The sequence below is a fragment of the Fulmarus glacialis genome, unplaced genomic scaffold (genome assembly GCF_000690835.1).
Source record: "Fulmarus glacialis isolate BGI_N327 unplaced genomic scaffold, ASM69083v1 scaffold15381, whole genome shotgun sequence".
NCBI lineage: Eukaryota > Metazoa > Chordata > Aves > Procellariiformes > Procellariidae > Fulmarus > Fulmarus glacialis.
Window position 1 is genome coordinate 70585 of NW_009191018.1, and position 19470 is coordinate 90054.

General features: G+C 37.6%; 1 protein-coding gene across 1 annotated transcript in view; it reads left to right on the plus strand.

Annotated features, from left to right (window-relative positions):
* Window positions 1-18046, plus strand: part of LARS2 (leucyl-tRNA synthetase 2, mitochondrial) — an 86049-nt gene extending 68003 nt beyond the window's left edge. Inside the window, exons 16-20 of the mRNA XM_009586538.1 lie at window positions 1578-1747; window positions 2779-2856; window positions 3920-4031; window positions 12073-12200; window positions 17690-18046. Coding sequence (XP_009584833.1) covers window positions 1578-1747; window positions 2779-2856; window positions 3920-4031; window positions 12073-12200; window positions 17690-17869 — 668 coding nt within the window. The 3' untranslated portion in view covers window positions 17870-18046. The remainder of the gene's footprint in view (window positions 1-1577; window positions 1748-2778; window positions 2857-3919; window positions 4032-12072; window positions 12201-17689) is intronic.
* Window positions 18047-19470: the final 1424 nt, after the last annotated feature.

The following is a 19470-nucleotide window of genomic DNA, read 5'->3' on the forward strand; positions in this document are numbered from 1 at the left end:
TCCGATTGGCTTGGCCTTGGCCCGCAGCAGGTCCGTCTTGGAGCTGGCTGGCATTGGCTCTGTCGGACGTGGGGGAAGCTTCTAGCAGTTTCTCACAGAAGCCACCCCTGTAGCCCCCCCGGTACCAAAACCTTACCATGCAAACCCAATACAGAAAATTGTCTTATTCAGAGAATAATAATTAAATACTGGTTTTCAGTTGCCATGATCCTTCTATTCACTGGATGTGTTTTGATAGCCTTTTGAGGATGGCCCTCCAGACTAGATTCTCTGTCTTTTCAGTGGTGGACATGTAGGCAGGACCTCATGTCATTCTCTCCCCCTCTCCCCTGGTGTGGGCAAGCAATCTTCCAGACTATGCAGGACTAGATGTGTTCAAACTCACCCAGCAGCTTATTACACCGTTACTACAGTCTAGATAATGCCAAGCCTACCTGGGCCTGTAGTCTAGATGATCTACATGCTGCTGGTATGAACAGGAGATGGAAAGTTTGGGGAGAGCATCATACTCCCAGTCCCACCTATGAGAGTTCATGAGGGTCATGCAGCCATAGTCAATAAGGTTGTATTTTACTGTTCCTAGATGTGCAGGAAGTCTTTCATCTAGTGCAATCAGACAGATAATCCACCTGTATTGCAGTCACTCACATGTCTTTTGTTTCTCCCAGTTTAGTAGTAGACCTGACGGTCCTTTCAAGCGCAGTTGCTGGAGCAGAATTGGAAGCTCTTGCCAGTTGGGACATCTTAGGATATGTTGATACTGTGCAGTGCAGTGTGATGTAGTGCTGTGCAGTCTAGTAGAAACACAACGCATCTGGAAAAGAGAGCTGAAGCCGTATCAGTGCCGCACCTCAATCCATACCTTCACTAGTGGTTCTGCACCACACCACATGGAGGGCCTGGCTGTGAGCAGCAGTAGCTTGGGTCTCTCTGTAGCATGGTCCCTAGGTCACAGAAACACATTCTTAGAGCATCCATGGTGCAGGATTGATGCCTGCAGGGTCAGGGTGAACAGCTTTATAATCTCCCCATCCCAAACTAAGCTGTGTCAAAAGATGGTACCAAGGACCAGAGCCTATACTCATTAGCACAGTAGCATCTCTGTAGCAACAAAAGTATATATAATTTCTAAAATCAAATTTTAGAAGAAACCTCTCCATTTAAAAAAGCATGTGTGCATACATGTGTGTGTATATATGTACGTTTGTAGTCTTCCATGAGTTTGAAAAATGGGAGCATGTAGAAGAACTGTTTTCTTGAGTCATTAAAACACGAGATGAACATTGATATAAAATTGGGTTATTTTACCAATTTAGCAAATATTATTGCTGTATAGATGTTTTAAAGTCATTGCAGAAAAATACTTTTGTTTTATCTTACTGATTTCTTTCCATTAAGGCAACCTGGCATTATTTGTAAAGGCATTTTTAATTGCATTGACATTTTTCATTTAAAATACAGGGTTTTTTAAAAAAATGTTTAACTCTAGCTTTCAGTTTCCTTTCTGCTTTTCTTTTATGTTTTGGACTCATTCATTGTAACTGAAATTTGTTTCTGCAATCTTTCATTAATCTCAGCTGATGCTATGCCAGGTGTTCAGAGATGGCAGACGCGCCTCTGGACACTTGTAACCAAACTTATTGAAGCACGGACTTCAGGAACCATGCCCAATCCTGGGCTTCTGAATAAGAAAGAGAAGGCTGAAGCCAGAAAGATCTGGGATCAGAAGAATCTGGTGATATCTGAGGTTAAAAGAAACACATAGTTTGTAAATGACTAAAAAAGTTTTGCTGCTCATGCTAAAACCGTATGCTTGCCTTAGAGAGTCAAGAGTTTTTCCCCAGATGATTAGTTCATAAAATAACTTTTAAGTGAATTATTCACTGTATAAGTAATTTTATTTACGTACAAATCTTACGGGACAGAAGTCTTGCAAAACAGTAGATTTGGATTGGCAAAATTTCTCTGCTGTGTGCCTTCTTTAAAGGATGAAGCGTTATGGCCCAATATTGTCAATCTGGGCTTGGAGTAATTCCATTTCCAATAGCAAAGCTATAGGTGAGTTATGCAGATTATCCCTAACAAGAGCTTTTGATCTGTTTGCTTCACACCTCATTATCATGCCTGCTGTTTCGTATAGAATGAAAAAAAGTTGTTGGAGAAAATATATTAGCGTATCCTAAAACAAATAATTATTGAAATGATTGTTCATCTCTTATGTGTTGTCTCATGCTGTGATTAGTGTCAATTCAATTATCGAAGACTCAGAAGGAGACATAAATACCTGCAAAATTAACTTAAAATATTTTTCTACAGATAAAAACTTTTCCTGATTTAAATCCTGTGGTGAGGGACGTTCCAGGTGTTTTAACAAACATTAGAACTATAATCTTGTTATGGATAGGCAAGCTGTCACCAGCATAACTGGATATACAAGTGTGAAGACTTCTTCAAGGGGCCAAGGGAAGATATTTTATTAAAGGAAATAGAGGGTGATTACTAATACACAGTTCTAATTGGCACTGATTGAAGCTTTTAAAATCCTGAAACAGAGGGGAATTAGTGAACTGAATTTTTATGATTATTATTTTGCCATCCACACATGTGGTTGTATTTATGATGTGTTTGTATGCTGAAGTGATTTTCATGTAAGAGGTAAGATGGGCATATTTCACAAATGGAAATTGATTAGGAATAATTATTTTTCATTTTAAAACCCAATATTCCATATTTGAGAGTTTTAAGTGATTAGTGACAAACCTTTTTTTTTAATACAAGGTAACAGAGTACTTCACAAAGGATCATTTGTTCAATGCAGCTATTTCTCGATTGATGAGCCTCACTAACGTACTCCATGTAAGTCTGCGATATGAATGAAGATATTTTTCTCTCAGACTCTGTTCCTGTAAATCTTCATACAAAGCAAGAGCTGCCTGAACTACAGGTCCAGCTTTCCATAAGTCATTTACTGTCATTAACATTGCTACTAACTCGAGAGCCTCATTGAATTACTTGGTTGTAAAGCAGTACATTCTAGTATCACTGTAACCCTGAAATATATTGTTTTGCAGGATGAGCTTGAGGGTATTAGAGCTACTAGGTTCTGATGTTTACATCTGCATCCTGTAATTTCAAAAGGATACATTTTGTTTAGCTCTGTTCTTTGTTCTCTTTTGTTTTTAAACAAGTTGCATAGGTAGCTAGGTATAGTAGTACGTTACAGAATTACCAAACACACTGATTTAAAGAAAAGGGTTATTCTTTACAAGGAAAATTGCACATAATCTTACATTTCTCAGAGACAGCTTTCACCACTGAACTGTCTGCTAGTAACAGAGTTTGCAAATTCCCCTTTTTAAAACAAACGTAAAAATAACTTAAGTCGTTAGCATTTTTTATGTGGATTATGTTGTTTATCAGCCAGTGGCGATAGATCAAATATAATAAACTATTATAATTATTTTTGTCACTACTCTTAGATCTGGTTGAGCAAGCCTTCAGGCATATAATGGTAACCTGATCTAGACCAGAAAACAAATAAAAATCTGGATTTTTCAATAGTTCTGATTTTATCTAAGATTGCATTTCTAAAAGTGGAAGCACTTAATTTTTTTGAGGGGCACTGTTGTCCACATGGGTCTGTGTTCAGACTCCTGTACCAGAGCAGATCCCCAAGGATCTGCATCAGCCTCTTCAGGATTAGCTTCCAAGTGTTAGAGAGCACTCTGTGACCAAGAGTTGGGTTTTAATTCTCCAAAACTTTTAATAAGTTTCTAACTTATTGTGAAATTATGCTGTCCTGAGCATAGACATTGATTTTAGGTTTTATTGCTGCATTGTCTTCTTAAACTACTTTCCCTCCACCCCAGAATATTTATGTTAACAATTTATTTTCTTTTCCTCCTGTCTTTTCACTTAGCAAGCTTCTCGGCCTCTTATTCTCCACAGTGCAGAATTTGAAGATGCTTTGGCTACACTCTGCATCATGGTTGCACCTATGGCTCCACACATTGCATCAGAGATGTGGAAAGGTATTTCTAGAAATACACTTTTTATTGATGTAGCAGGAAAAAAGGCCAAAAGTCAACATAATATATGTGTCATCCCTCAATTCTGCATCTATCTTGTCACCTTCTGTCATAATTCCTAAACAAACTTGAAACTTTTGGTGCTCCCAGATCTGTCTGCTTTTAGTTGCTTTCCCTTTGCAAACAAAGGTGGGTTTCTTAAGACGAGGCAGAGAAAGAGAGAAGGAAGAAAAATTTAAGACAGGACTTGCATGAGGAATTCATATGTCAGCTGCTAGCTGCTCCTGTATGTGGATGGCAGTATTAAAAGCTGAACCTGAGGATAGAAACAGCCCTTTTTCAAACAACTCTTTCAGAGTCTTTGGACTACAAATATTTTCTTTCAGATATTCAGGCAGAGAGGACCATGTCAGAGGGCTGCATACTAAAAAGACTAAAGGAGTGTTCAATAAAAATCCTACTCTTGTAAAATTCTCCAGAAGCCAAGGGATGTTATGCTGCAAATTAACCTCTCATGGAGAGTGGGAATGGTAGACAGGAAATCTTTTTTAAGATCTATCACTTTTGTAAACCTTGAAGTCTGCATCCCAAGTGGGCTAAGTTGCGTGGTGCTCCTACAGTTAAAGCTTGTGAAATAAGGGATGTGCATGCCCGGAGTTCAGCAGTTGCTTTTAAGGTTTATTGGGTCAAGTCCCAAGATGTGTGTGGGAAGATAGGAATATATTCTGCATTAAGACTGGCCACAGATTGCTGTGTGGTTTTGGACCTAGTGTTAGCTTTTGGATGCTCTCTCAACAGTTTTATATTCAACAGTCATCCTAAAACTTGTGCATTAAAGTGTTTACAGAGCAGAGCTACTAAACTGCTTCTATTTCAGAGCTGTGCATGGCCCTGTAATAATGTTACCTGCCAAAGCAAGGCTGCTCTTATTCAAAGCAATAACAGGGGCAGAGACTCTGGAAACAGCAAGATATATTGGGGAGAGTGGGGTTTTTTCTGTGTTTTCATTTCCAATGTTTTCAAGATGTCTTAATAAAAGCTTAGTTGTTTAGAATAGAGAGTGGCATCAGACATGATCCATTTGGAGAAAACTACTTCTGGTCAATATTCTCTTACAATATGAAGTACCATCTAATTAAAATTATACTTAAATGGAAGTAACGGTCACGATTTTGTTTTCCGCATTGGTTGAGATGGAGATAGAACAGGTCCAGGCTAATTACTTACACATACAGTGCCTTGTGAACTTGAAATTCAAACAAATGTTAGGGAATACAGAAATATCAAATATGTTTGATAAAATGACAACACTAGGATGATGTCTTAATTAATGTAACTTGTCAAACGTAAAGCTTAATCCTGTAGTTCCACCAAGTCTTGTTGCTCTTCTGGTGTAATTCTTAAACTTTATTATGTATAGATGATTATGCTTTCTTATTTTAAATAATTTCAGTATAAAAATTAAGCTTCCTAAATATTCTATTTACTTTTCTTTGTGCTTTAGTTCTCTGTACACACTCAGAGTAAGTCTCTCTTTTTTGTACCTTGGCTTTGCATTTAAATGTAGGGATGGTGCTGCTTCCTCTCTTGTACACTAGTCAGGAAGAGGACTTTGTATATTACTAGCTCTATAAATAGCACATATAGCAGTGGACCGCCACACTTTGATGGAAGCCTCTGTCTGCTATTGAAATGCCAATAATATACAACACATAAGCAATGTATTTATAATTAAATACTGACATTTCATTCTAAAATAACTTGTATGCAGCCTTTACATTTTGTTTGGTTTAGTGATGAAAACAAGAAGCATTTTTCTTTCTACAGGGGAAAATGAAACCGAAAAATTTGGAAGCCCTGTAGTTATTATCAAACAGATAACTTTATAACTTTATAGTTGAGTAGGAAGGCGGATAGGAACAGTAACTTGTTGTGTTAACTCTGAACCACATTACACTTCCTTGTGTATTTAAGCTTTTTTTGAAGAAAAATTATTTGCTTTCTTGTTAGTGTTTCTCATTAGAAAATTTACTACATAGTCAGATATGCCTAATACTAATTTTACTACACCTTAAAAGAGAGAGAAGAAAAGAGCATTCTCATTAATTTTGACTGTTTGCATTGTGCTTCACAGGATGAATAATACTTTTACTGTTGCATTGTAATCTCTCCTTTTATGCTTTGCTGATCACTGATTATGATCAAGAAACATTTAAGAAGAAATTACAATAGAATTTAAAACTAAATGTGAAATAATGACAACCTACAATAAAACCCTGACTTCATGTATTGTATTATATTAAGTTAATTCTGCCAAAGATTTAAAGGCAATTAAGCCCCAGAACTGTAGAAGTTTATGGTTAAGCACCTGGAATGAAGCTTTGTGGAGGTAATAAAATAACTTTTGACAACTGGAAGCCCTTCTGCAGGTGCAGATAGTATTTTTTCTGTTTAAATGACAGGTGTGCTGAAAATTGAAAAAATCAACCAACCTTTTTTCCTTTTCTAGTTTTGGAATAAAAAGCTAGGCAAAAGAGGCTAGTATCTATAAATAGTAAAATCTTGTAGGATCTGATGTCCAGAAGTATCTGATACTGTTAGTTTTATTCAGTAACTACATAAAATATTCTCCTTTGCTTGAAAAAATAACGTTTAACTGCAAAACATTATATGATAAACTTTAAGTATCTAACAAATTTTCTTAAATACTTGCGTTCTGAATGCATTTATATTTAAATAGCAAAAAATGTTTTTTTGCATTTTAATTGTTTTCCATTTCAATCTAAAAGCTATTTGACACAGATCGCAATGAAATGTAAAGAAAAAAAAAATTCAAAACAGTGTTTTCTAATACGGTAGCTTGTACAAATTAAAACTTGGCTAAGTGTATATATATGTATGTAGGTATCTCTTGATTAGCAGAAGTTCTTTACAGCTGGATTTAACTGCAAATCAGTCCATCTTAATGATTGCCAACTAATGAAAATATTAGGAAAATTACAAAGATAATTTTAGAGTGTTAATTAAAGATGCTTTGCTTGACATTTTAAGTAGTGACTAACATCAGTGGTGTAAGTAATTTTGGTTGTAATAATGTTATCCTGCTCAGTAGGAGTTGCATCAGAGTTCATCTGAAATTCTAGCTTTTTAGTCCACTGTGTTCTCTTTGTTAGTTTGTTGATAAACTTTGCAAACTCAGAACTTCAGTTTGATATCCCAAGGATGCTTCTGATGTAACGTTCAACTTTTACATACAATTAAAGTAGAATTAGGTGGATTCAAGATACAGCAATTTTTGTTCTTCCGCAGCTGAAGAATTGTTCTCCCATGGGGTTTAGTTTATATGTGACCATCTTGTTTTCATGCATCAGGCAGGAATGAAGGGTTTGGTCCCTTTGTGAGCTGGATGAAGAGCATACTTCAGTATTGGTAGTAAATATTTCCAGTTTGAGTGAAGGGAAAAGCTGCTTGAATGCTGTTTGATAAGTGCCTCACCTTTCAGGAGCTGAACAATAGTAACCCAGTGCTTTGATATTTTGTGTGTGAAGTAGTTCTTTCTCCTGCTTAGCGAAGGAACAGTTTTCAGTATTTTGGTGTGTCAACCTAATGGTCTTAATTGTGCAGTGAATACACTGGTTTATCGCTTAATAACATAAAAAGCGACTGTAGCCCCTCAGTGTGGGAAGAGTTCATCCGGCTGATATCTTGGCAGTTTATGAACACTAACAGGATGAGGAAATCTGTTTCCTTCCTGAAACCTTGTATCTGAGGAATATACAGACACCATTTGAGACCTTTTTTTTTTTTTTTTTTTTTAGTTTGTTTGTAGTAGTACAGTATTTTGCTGTCCAGACAAGGATATGAAACTGCTTATTGTGAGTTGTTAAATTTTTATTAGAGAGGGCACATGAAAGATATACACTGATGATAAACACATCTTAAGATGTATTGGAATGAAACATAATTATTGGAATTTGTAATGTGTAATTGTCTTAGCAACATTTTAACTGTCATTGCAATAGCTCTATTGCAAAAATTTCTTCTTCTGAATTCAGTCCTTGCTCAAGAAGGCTTCTGTAACGAAGAGAGCTGAGTAGAAGCTAATTGATATTGCAGATTTTAATTGAAAATCTGAATGCAGAAATCCCCCTTCACAAATCCAAGAAGAAACACGATTTGGAATAAAAAAAAATTTTTTTTCATCCAAGAGTAATAACCCAAAGTGAAGGATAGTAAGTCCGTACAAATGGAGAAAGGCAGATCATTTTCAGAAGGTTAAAAGGATTCACGTGGAGTTTGCTGAATTGGAAACACATTCTAGAGTTAGCTTTTAGTAACCCAGGCTTTTTATAACCCTCCTTGGTTCTCCACATCTGTCACTAGGGAATGTATAAAATGAAGCCCCTAGCACTGTACTGAGTAAATGTAAATTTTCCTGACTTCACCCGGTTCTGTACTACTATACCAGCAGTACAATACAGTTTTTCTCAGAGCTGTCTGGAACAGCTGTTACTGTATCGCTATCATGTCTTTGAGATTGCAGACCATTTCACATATGATTGACAGACATATTCCTCCTGGGCTGCAGAAAGGTATTTTGGATACACAACTTGCCTGAATCTGGCAAATAGGAAGATTCATTAAATAGTAAAAAAGCATATCAAGAACAAAGTAACATGGTAACAATCTTGTCCTTGGAAGGGGCTGCAGAGGCGAGTAAGATACTGACCCAGAATGCATCTCCACTTACCCTTACACATCCTGCTCTGAGCTTTTTGAAAACTTTATCTGCTTGTCTGCTAGTGTGGTGGATTTTTACTTAACACAGATTTCTATTGTTTTGAGTACGCTAAACCCAAAAGTTAGCAGCGTTTGGATAATGCACCCTCATAGTCACTTCATACTGCCCGCTCTGATCTCCGTGTATCTCCTGTTAGAAAATCCCTAGTCCTAAACTCCGATACTGGCGTTGCCTCAGATGCCTTCATTAACTTCTTTCCTTTTCTGCTTTGTCAACCTCTCTGTGCCGGCCCTTGTCCCATGCCAGCTTTTACTCAGTTTACTCCCTAATCACATCTTTTTCTCTTGCCTACATAATTTTGTCAAACCAACTGCACTATTGCTGGAATTTTACAGATAATTTTTTCTAGTGCTTTTTTTCTGCAAGACTGGAATTACTTTGCTGCCCTAACTTACCTTGCTGATACACGATTGCTTCCACATCTTCCTTCTTAAATCTCTTTAAAATGAGAATCTGCTCTTCCCTCCAAAATAGCACCTTAGGGGAAGTATTATGCTTATGAAATATTCATGTAATGCTAATAAAACATTGCCATGAGCTGAAACATTGTTAGACTTGTCCTGTCCCCTCCTTCTCTCAATTCACTCATTTACAGTAATATAATATGTGCTTAACTTGGTGTTTTAACTTGGGCTTCAATACTGTGAGTTACTTGCTAGGGAAAACTTGTTTTAGTATTAGCTTGCTAGTCAGTAAAAGTCCATTGAAGCAGATCCAATTGCAGGATCAGGGCTTCAGATTGAGCACAAGTGTTGTCCTTGATCTGTTCTGTATGGATGTAGAGTGTAAGTAAATGGCTTACGGTAAGTAAAAATGTACTCAGGTGACTTTCTGTCCTACGTCTGCAAGAGAATCTATAGCCATAAAAGCAAAATACGTCAAAAAATGTAAAGCAAAATGCACGGTGCTTCATAATGTGCATTTCACTAGGCGCTTTCCAGTACAATAAGACAGTAAAACAGGTTTTTAGTGTTTTCACAATAGAAGCCTGTGAAATGGTCGGTTCTTAACTTCTCAAACAGCGCTTTTGCGTAACGTCTCAGAATCAAGTGGGAGGGCTGAAGGAGGGTTCTGCCTAGGTCCCCTGACAAGTGGACCATCGCCATTCTGGATCATAGTGATGAAGTTCCTGGTTTTGTGTGTGTGGCATTTTGAAAACGCAAACCAAATTATTGTGTTTTCTGTGTTCTTCAGCTCACAAAATGTGAATTAAGGCAGGAAGCCAAACAGGCAACATAACTAAAACCTTCATTTTGGTTTCCTGTCAAACTCTGTTTTCTGAAACTAGTTCTGTTGGCTTTTGCACTTTTTTTTTTTAATACGGATGAGCTCATAACTCATTTTGTAGCAAGAAAACGAATGAAAAGATAGACATTGTGCTTAGTCACACTTTATCTGTTTCAGAATACATTTTAATTTTTTTTTATTAGTAGGTTTATTATGACTGACAGCCTCCACAGGGATTAAAAGTGGCCCTGGTTTTGCTTTCATAGATAGAAGCTCTTGACTTCTATCAGAAAGTGATTTTTAAACAGTTTGAAGAATCCACTTCAACAGGAAAATAAGGAGTGGCCAGTATGCATGCTTCTGCCACAAGGCATGTGATCAGTTGGAAAGAAATGAGCTCATCTGGATGTTCAAAAGCCAAAAAGAGAAGAATCTAGCAGCTGTTGTCTTTAAAGTCAACATGATAATGAATCACCAATGCAAAGATTTTTTTTCTGCTTGAGTTCCTATCTTTTGCTTTTCAGTTTCTGAGCTGCTATCGCAAGAGAAAAAAAATACACAAATCCAGATCCATTGAAGTGTTTTAATCAATTATTTACCTAATAAGATTGTGGCTTAGTTGTTATTCTTAGGAAATGTGCACGTTCTTGCTTGTCATTAGAAATAGCTCCCGCCGGTCCACCCCGCTGCCCCTTTCTGAATCATTCAGCAAATAGCAAGACTGTGTGTCATTTTACCAAAGGGCTTTGTCTGAAAAAGTGCTGACAAAAATCTGGCATATTTTCCTGGAGGAAGTTGCATTCCCTTTATGTCTTTCTTTGCTATTATTCACTGTATTAGTCTAAACAATCCAGCTAGGTAAATTGATGTATGTATTATGCATGGGCTGGTTTTGCTCCTCTGTCTGCCATTGTGCTGTGTTTTGAACAGCTTCAGGTACCTCAGTCTCAACAGTGAAGCTTGTGTTGATGGGTTTTATTTATGCTTTTGCTGGAGTTTGCCTAAACCAGATGAGATTTGAAATACATTTTGCAGTTCTGAATGAAGCATGTGCTTAAAAATGTTTTAGTCTGTATTCTTATTCATACACAGAGAATGTTTTCATTTAAAAATCCCCTGGCTTTGTGAGAATCTCAAGAGCAATCATCATCAGTATTGATCATATTTGACAGCCTCTTGTTAAGTGAAATCTTTTTATTTTGTCCTACAGCTGGAGTAAACAGCAACATAAATCTGATTCAGAAGCTTTCATTCAGTTAAAGAATGCAGCTTCAGAATGAATTGCATCCTATTCTCCTATTACTTAAAAAAATCAGGAATCAATTGTCGTGGGGAGAGCAAAGCCTATTTAATAAAAGGACATCACTTATAGCCATTTTAGGAGTTTTTAAAAATAAAATCAAAGGATAAAGCATTTCAGAATGTACGTATCATAAGAAGGAAAGCAAGCTGTGCAAGATACTCTTACGTGGCATCTTTAATTTGTGAAAAAACAGATACTTCACAAAATACGAGAAAATCTTGCAAGCAGCTTGACTTGCAAATTTAGAAACTACCCAGCATATTACAGATGGTAAAACAATAAGCCAAAATTGTGAATCATTTTGATTGAGTTGTTAGTAAAATTTTAATCAAATTGCTGGTGTTATTGAAAAAACTGCAGTATTATGACTGACTTCTAGAAGTAGAGGTCAGCTTGTGTTGCAGTATTACAATGTAGAAGAATAAACAGTGGTCTTCTGTGCTTTTGGCAAAGTTTTGGAGTGCTAATCCAAATCTAAAATGTGCCCACAACGTTCATGTTAGCATCCCTACACATGGTATAAAACAAGCGCTTCAAAGATGTGTATCTTTCTGTTTATAATGTGCTGTATGCTAATCTAAACAATGTTATTTCCTCCTAAGGGGCTTACTTTTCAAGTCAAGTTCTTTCTGATCTTAGTTATCAAACAAATTCCAAAGATCGAATGTTCTGGTTACAGTACAGCTGAATGTTTGACTGGTTTCATTTTCCAGGTTTGGCACATATGCAGAATAAACTTTGTGCGCATCATCACTGGGATGTTGATGTGCTGCATCAGTCCTGGCCCAAAGTAGACCCAGAGTACCTTCAGCCATCAGATGATGTGGAGATGTCTGTTCTGGTAAGAGCGTTTTCATTTATTTTCAGCGGTGGTCAATTAATGCATTACAAGCTCAGAGGATGACAAAATTTCTGCTGTTGTGGAAGTCAGTTCCCTTCTTAGGTGGCTCAGTGAAAGGTCAGATCGAAGAGAAGCTGCAATTATCGTTGTGCTGAGTAATTAAAATGGTTTCCTAAATGAAAAAAATGTAGCAAGTCTGGAAGGGAGACGATCTAAATATAAATCTTTTTGTGTGACTGCATATTAGTACCTGTGGAGATTTGACCAATGAACAGCTGTGGGCAAGGAGGGTACAGTCAAAACTGTGATCAAAATACAGGTCCCTCCAGATTTTTTTGCCTGACAGTGCATTTATGATCTTGGCCCTGTACAAAAATGTATAATTAGGTGACATTTCTTGTGGTACCTGAAGTGCTATGGTTGCCTAATACAACTTACCATAAGATGGGTTAAGTTGCTGTGATTTTTGCCAAGCGATGTTTCCCGTCTGCCTCGGGCTGAACTTCTGGCACATTTCAGCAGAGCATATTTGCAGGAATGAGGTTGAGGAAAAACAGGTATCTCTCCTAATGTTAGAACTGCATTCCAGTTTCTCTTTGAGCTCCAACACCTTTGTGGTCTAGGGAAGTCAGTAGAAGAGTGGATATAAAACTACATTTAGTCAACCTGTAATTTTCCAAAATGTGTATGTGCACATGCACAGTGTAGTTTACTGTCTTTTTTCCTACATCTCTAATTAACTAGTCTGTATTCAGCATTGTTAAGCTTTATCGTTACTGGAGCACAGTAGCAGCAAGTGCCACTGCAGGCCATAGAGAGACTGTGGGGCTTGGAGGCAGGGGGTGGGATCCAGGAGCACTGTCTCAGCTCTTCCATCAACTGGCTCCTGGTCAACTTGCATTCAAGTGCTTCATGCTCAGGCATTATGGTAGTCTGTAATTACGTAGTTGCATACTATTAGATCTGCAGGAGTCCTGCCTTTTTCACTGCTCACCAAAGAATAACCTTTAACGTACCATGCAGATGTTCTAAACTTAAATGTTTTAACTTAAATTAAATGTTTCAACTTAAACACTTTTTGTGTTTCTGGACATGGAATGAGATAGAGCCTCTAGAAGAAATGTCATTTGGTCACGTAAAGCTGCATGCTCTGTGTGTGTGTGTGTGTGCGCGTGTGCATGTGCATGTGTAAGGGAAGCAATGCCTTTTATTTGTATTTTATCTTTTTTATTATGTTAGCTCCTTTGCGTAGGAGGAGTAAGTTCAGTTATTTTTGTTCAGCTGGGTTTTTTGAGGAGGGAAGAGACTGCTTGGCTTTAGGGGAAGTTGTGTTTTTGTAGATTTCCTTAATCAAATTATCTTTGCAAATGATTTCCTATCTTGCCAGATCTCTCAGTCACAGTTCACTTGAACAGAATGAGAAATGCTGCTAAAAACCGAATTTTTCTAACGTTCAACAAATATATTTAGCAGAGGCCACAGAGCATGTCTTTTTGGAGGAAATTTTCAATTGGCATCTTTTCCCAAACTAAGGAGAAGGACTGAAGTGCCAGCTGGGGTTAATAACAGACTTAGCCTAATATTCAGTGTGGGTTTATTGCTTTTCTTTTTTTCTTAAGTACTAAGTATTTATTTGTACCAGTAAAAAGGTCATATATCCACAAAAATCTTCACTTGGGTATAATCACTTTGCTCAAGCTTAAAATAAACGTTCACCTTCAAGCACAGCTAGCAAACATCTTAAATTCCAGTGTTCGGTTTATAAGGAAGTTATGAATGAGAAATTGTGTAATTATAGAAACTTCTTTGCGATTGTGGTTAAAGCAAACATGTTATTAAATATATCTTTAAAATAAAAACTTCAGCAATACAGGGAAAACTCTGAACTCAATGTTTTTAAGACTGTACAACTGAACATAAAAATGCTTAAACATTTCACTGATACTTTTCTGCTGACGTTAAAACTTCCTTCACAAAAAAAGAAAACAGAAGAATAAAAATTAATTTTGCTTTAAACAACCATTACGACAATTATTTTGTTTCTTTTCCTGGTTGACTTTGTCAAAGCCATAGCCTTGTGTAGAAGTCTTGTAATAAGAGAAAAAGCAAGCCCTGTGTTCTCAGTCATATATTCGTGGAAGAATATGATGTATGTAAACACCTTCCTTAGTTCTGAGAAAGCAAGCGACTGGAAGACCAGAGAGACAAGTTCATTTTTTGAACTGGGAATAATTCTTAAAAATAGTGCCTGGGGAGCGTGCCTGGCTTTCTACTCTAAGAGTAAGGCAAAAGGGAAATATGGAGGAGCAGGGAGAGATCATTGTAAATGTGAATATTTTAAGGTCTTGTGGACACTGTAGGTTTTTGTATGGCTGTAAAAATAAATTGCCCTCATTAGACCAAGAAACAGTCAACATATGAAGGAATTGGTTAGTTGCAAAGAGGCAGTGTCTCTTCACAAGGCTGCCCAGTCACACTGAGTCTTTGGGCCACAACCCTGTTCTTCTCAAGACATCAAACCGCCTCAGGCTGCCAGGGATTTGCCTGCTGAGACATTATGGTTTTATTTCTCTTGACACAAAATACTTCATTTTTTCCTGTCTGTGCTGGAGTTACGTCTTTCCATATTTAACCCAAAGCAGCAAAAGCAACCAACTCACTGCATCCTTGGCTGATACAATACAGATTGCCTACAAGAAAGACATTTAAATTCACTGGATAAGCATGGTATCTGTTATTCTAAATGTTATTACAAAGTTGAATATTTGTAATCGTACCATATATTGTTAATGCTGTGAAAAATATGACCTGCATGTAGTGTGCATTTCGTCCTATGAACACACTTCTGACTAGCATTCCTCACATTTTCTAGGTGGTGCAGAACTGTTGGCAGCTGTGGTCTTATAACTGATGTTTTTATAAAATAAAAAAAAAAGTTGGTGTCATTTTTCTTGCTTTGGCGTATGAGGAAGCCCTAAAAGTGCACAGATATTTATTTTCCTTTTTACTTCTCAGAAGGATTATGCATCAATGGTAAAAAAATATTTGAGTTGAACTAAAAATTCCTCTCTGCAGCCTCCAGGTGCTTATTTTTCAGTCTTTTGTGATTTCATTTCATCCTTCATAACCTCTCTACTTCCCTCTAGCTCCCTCTAGATCCAAAATAGTCTAAAATGTCAAATGTTAAAAAAAGAAGAAGAAAAGAAAAAGCAACAGCTTCCTTCCTCAGGGGAAGAAAGGACCCAAGCCTCATTTATTTCTCCTCTTGCAGTTTGTCATGGTTTTTCAGATGGCTGCTAGCACCCAGGTTTCTTGTGCTGGCACTTTACCTGGAGCTGCCGAGGGTTATGCTGGTCTAGTGAGACACAGAGGGAGATATGGAGGAATAGCAGAAGATACTTGTCCTACTTGACTAAAAGAATATGTGAATAGGATGCTTGTCGCGCACAGTGTGTGATTAAATCTTCAGATGCTTAAGAATGGCGTTAATACGTTTGACTTTGTGTCACGATACCTACAATACAATGAAAGCCATGCTGCAAATGTGCTGAAATCATAACCAATCTGCCATTTGATACGATTTTTGGACTCAGCTCGCAGCATGGTGTGGGAAGATCAGGAGAGATGCTGTGGGAAGGTACACAGTGTCAGGTCGCCTAGGCTTCTCGACCTTTCTAGGAAAACACAACCGCTAGCAGTCATTTATTTACTAAGTTGATTTAGACCACTTGGCTTTTCTGTTGAGAACAGCACCAAATAGGCTAGTTGTGGCAAGTTTCCCCCTGCCAACATCCATCCACTGGGACATATTAATTTGCATCATGGAGGATAGTGAATGACATTTTAACTAAGCAGGCATAGTTTTGAACTGCAGGCTGTGTATCCTAGCAGCGAGCTCACAAGCTTGCTTTATATTCTCACTAAAACTGTATCCGTTTGGATTTTACCGTTTTCTTTTTCCTGTGGAAAAAGGGCTCTCTCTGGGACTTCTCTGAAGTGCCCTGTCAAGAAGAACTACTTGTATTTATTTTTCACAAAAGCTTTAAAAATGAACTCTTCTGTGTTTTTCAAGGGATTTACTTTGCACGAGGTGCTAAAGGCAAAGTTTAACACAGCTGGCCTTTTATGATACCACGTTATGGTTGCATGTAGGAATAGTTAAAAGCCTATCTACATTATCACTGCAAATTGTTGTCAAGTCTAGTCAAAAAACAGAAGTGACTCATCCCAACTGTATTTGAAACTTCATCTTGTTCCTTAAAAATCTGTCCCAACTTCCTCTCTCTGAGAATTGCACAGATTATTTTATTTTCAATAAAATACAAACTAAGTAAATGAAGTAGGCTCTCTCTCATCCGTGGTATGTTGCATACATGTATCCTGGATAAAATCCAGATGAAAACCAAGCTGTGTGCATTTTTATGTCCAAGCTGTATGAAGCAACACATGTTCCTTTTAGATGATGGAAAACTCGTTACAATGATGTTTAAAGGTCAAAGATCTGCAGTACCTGCAGCAGATTTTTATGCAAGTAATTTGATTGAACTGGATTTAAAAATTCAAATTATTTAATTTGCTAAAATGTGGGATTGATATTCTTTTCATTAATACACTGAAAGTACTCCATATAAATCTGAAAGCTTTTGTAATAATGAATTTTATGCCAATTCCAGAAAGGTACTTGGTAAGGCTCTGTAGTCTCTGTCCATTATCTACTCTTACTGGATGACAGAAAAGATTGATAAGATCATTTTATAAATTAAGGGGATTCCCACTGAAGGCGTTACTCAGTTTTACTTAACATCATTCTGCCTTGCTGATGCAAAACGAGTATGGAAGCTGCTCTGAAAACCAGCCACACATAGGAAAGCGTTACCTTATGAGTGGTTGTCATCTTTGTGGTCAGTGTTGGCTTAATGAGCCATGCGTTTAGTGCGAATGCAACATATAATGAGTTAAAGCCTATTTTTCTAAAAATGAGTGATGATGAATCTTTCAGATATCTTTTCAGCCACAAATATTTTTATTTTAATAAATCTTGCATTTGAATCTCTGTAAGGAATTGCTTAGCTGTAAAGAATTCAAATTGCAGCCTAGAAGTATGTACAAACCAAGACTCCCACCTGACAAACCATTATGTTCACTCTCATTATTCAGCTTGTGTAACTATCATGTTTTTAAACTTAAAAGATCGCTGCATTGCATAGTCACATGCTGCTTGCTGTCTTCAAAACTAAGACTTCCTATGGCCACTTCTTCAATTTTCCTTGAGTATTGTGAGTCAGAGTTTCATTCTCTTCTTTTATGGTAGAGGGACAGGAGGTATGGAGAATTTTATCTTCTACTTAGAAGTTTGGTGTTGGAGAAAAGAGAGTTTGATCCACGTTTTTTCCCCACACATAATGAGATGGACTGGATTCAGGAAATGAAATTGTGTAAATCAGTCTAGTAACTTCTGGTTTTCTTGTTTTCATATCTCTCTTTTTCAGATCAATAACAAAGCCTGTGGCAAGGTTTTAGTGCCTCAGCAAGCAGCCCGCAATTTTGAAGAAGTCCACGAACTCGTTCTTCAAAGTGAACTTGGAGTCAAGCATCTCCAGGGACGAACCATTAAAAAGGCCTTTCTGTCTCCCAGAACTGCCCTGATCAACTTCTTAGTGCAAGAATAGCACAGGCTCTGCTGGGCAAAAGGGAACTGGAGTCTTTCGAGATGAAACCAATTCAAAAATACCAGTTATTGTTACTTAAATTTCATGTAGCAGTGGGGAAGAAATGTTATTAAAATCAGGTTGCTGCTAAATCTTCATTTCAGCATGGAGAAATGCGCGGAATTAAAGTTTTTTATCGGATCACAGTGAGATGCTGTTTGTCCGTATTCTTTGGGAGAATGAGAAGGAAGCACAGAAGAACGAAATGATTGTAACAGAATGTTACGCAGGGGCTTTAGTGTCAGCCTCAGGAATATATCCTGTTGGAAAGTTGGCTTGGCTAAATGCAGAGGCATAAATATGATTCCAGGACTAAACAACTGCCCTGAGCATGTGCTACACCAAATGTTAGGTGTGCTACAGTCAGTCTTTGCTGCATATATCTCATGTTTGAGATACCCTACCATTAACTAACATTTTAAGTTGTAAGAAAATGTTACTACAGAGCATTAATTTAAAAAAGGATTTGTTTAGCACTGGCCAATGGCCTTGGGCACAGCAGGTAGCCAGAACTGGGGTGGTTTGATACATTTCACATATGTTTCAGAGCCAAGCCAAGAAAAAGGTCAGATTATTTAGCCAAGCCCTGCCCTAGCCAGGATCCTCCTTCCTTGCTGGCTTATTTCTGTTGGCTCATACATGAGAGATTCAACTTCAGCAAAGTGCTGGCCGTTGTTTCTGCACAGAGTAGAATGGAAGTTGCTTCTTACGCACGAGCCATCTCAGAGACTTTCGGGGGGATTCACGAAAGGGATGAGTCGGCTGCTAGAAATGCAGCAGTGGTGAAGGCAGACAGCATGCATTTGCCTCTACTCCTAGTTCTTGTAGTGCCTAGATCATAAAGTTTGAATCAAAATTCTTTTTTTTTCTGAGGGCTTCATTAAGTGGAAATAGCCTTCATGTTTCTAAAAATCAATCAGACTTTCATAAAACACAAAGCCATTCTCATGCCTCATTTCAATCATTTTATTTGTACGCTCCATTGCTGTTATATCCACATGGAAATGTTTATTGTATTTAGCAAATGCTTGAAAAAGGGTTTCCAAAGAGACAATTACAGGGTTCATTGTGTAAGAATGTCTTTTCTTTAACAGCCATTAAACTAAGTAGTCCAATAAGCCAGCCATTTCTGAGCCATTCTGACAGCTAAGAAGTCGGCAATAAGAACCAGCTAGGCAAATACGGGGGTCTGTATTAACCCTCCAGCCCAGCAGTCATCCGGACTGTGTATTAGGCTACAAGGAAACCAGCAAAAATCACCCACGTAACAGTAAATAAGTCCAACAGATCCTAAGCAACTAGGATCAAGATAGATCACATTGCAGTGTGAGTACTAGCTAAGGAATACCAATATCCATTTCGGTTTTGTGCATTTTTGGTAGCGAAGATTTAGCTGCGTAACGGAGATGCCAGGCTCAGCGAGCAGATTCGGCTCTACACATCCCTACTTCTGCAACAAAACTCTTCTGATTTCTGCTTCCTCTTGGACCACACTCGTGCAGATTTTCTCTCCAGCAGTCCTTTGACACAAGAATGACTAAGAAATGGAATATTTATAATGA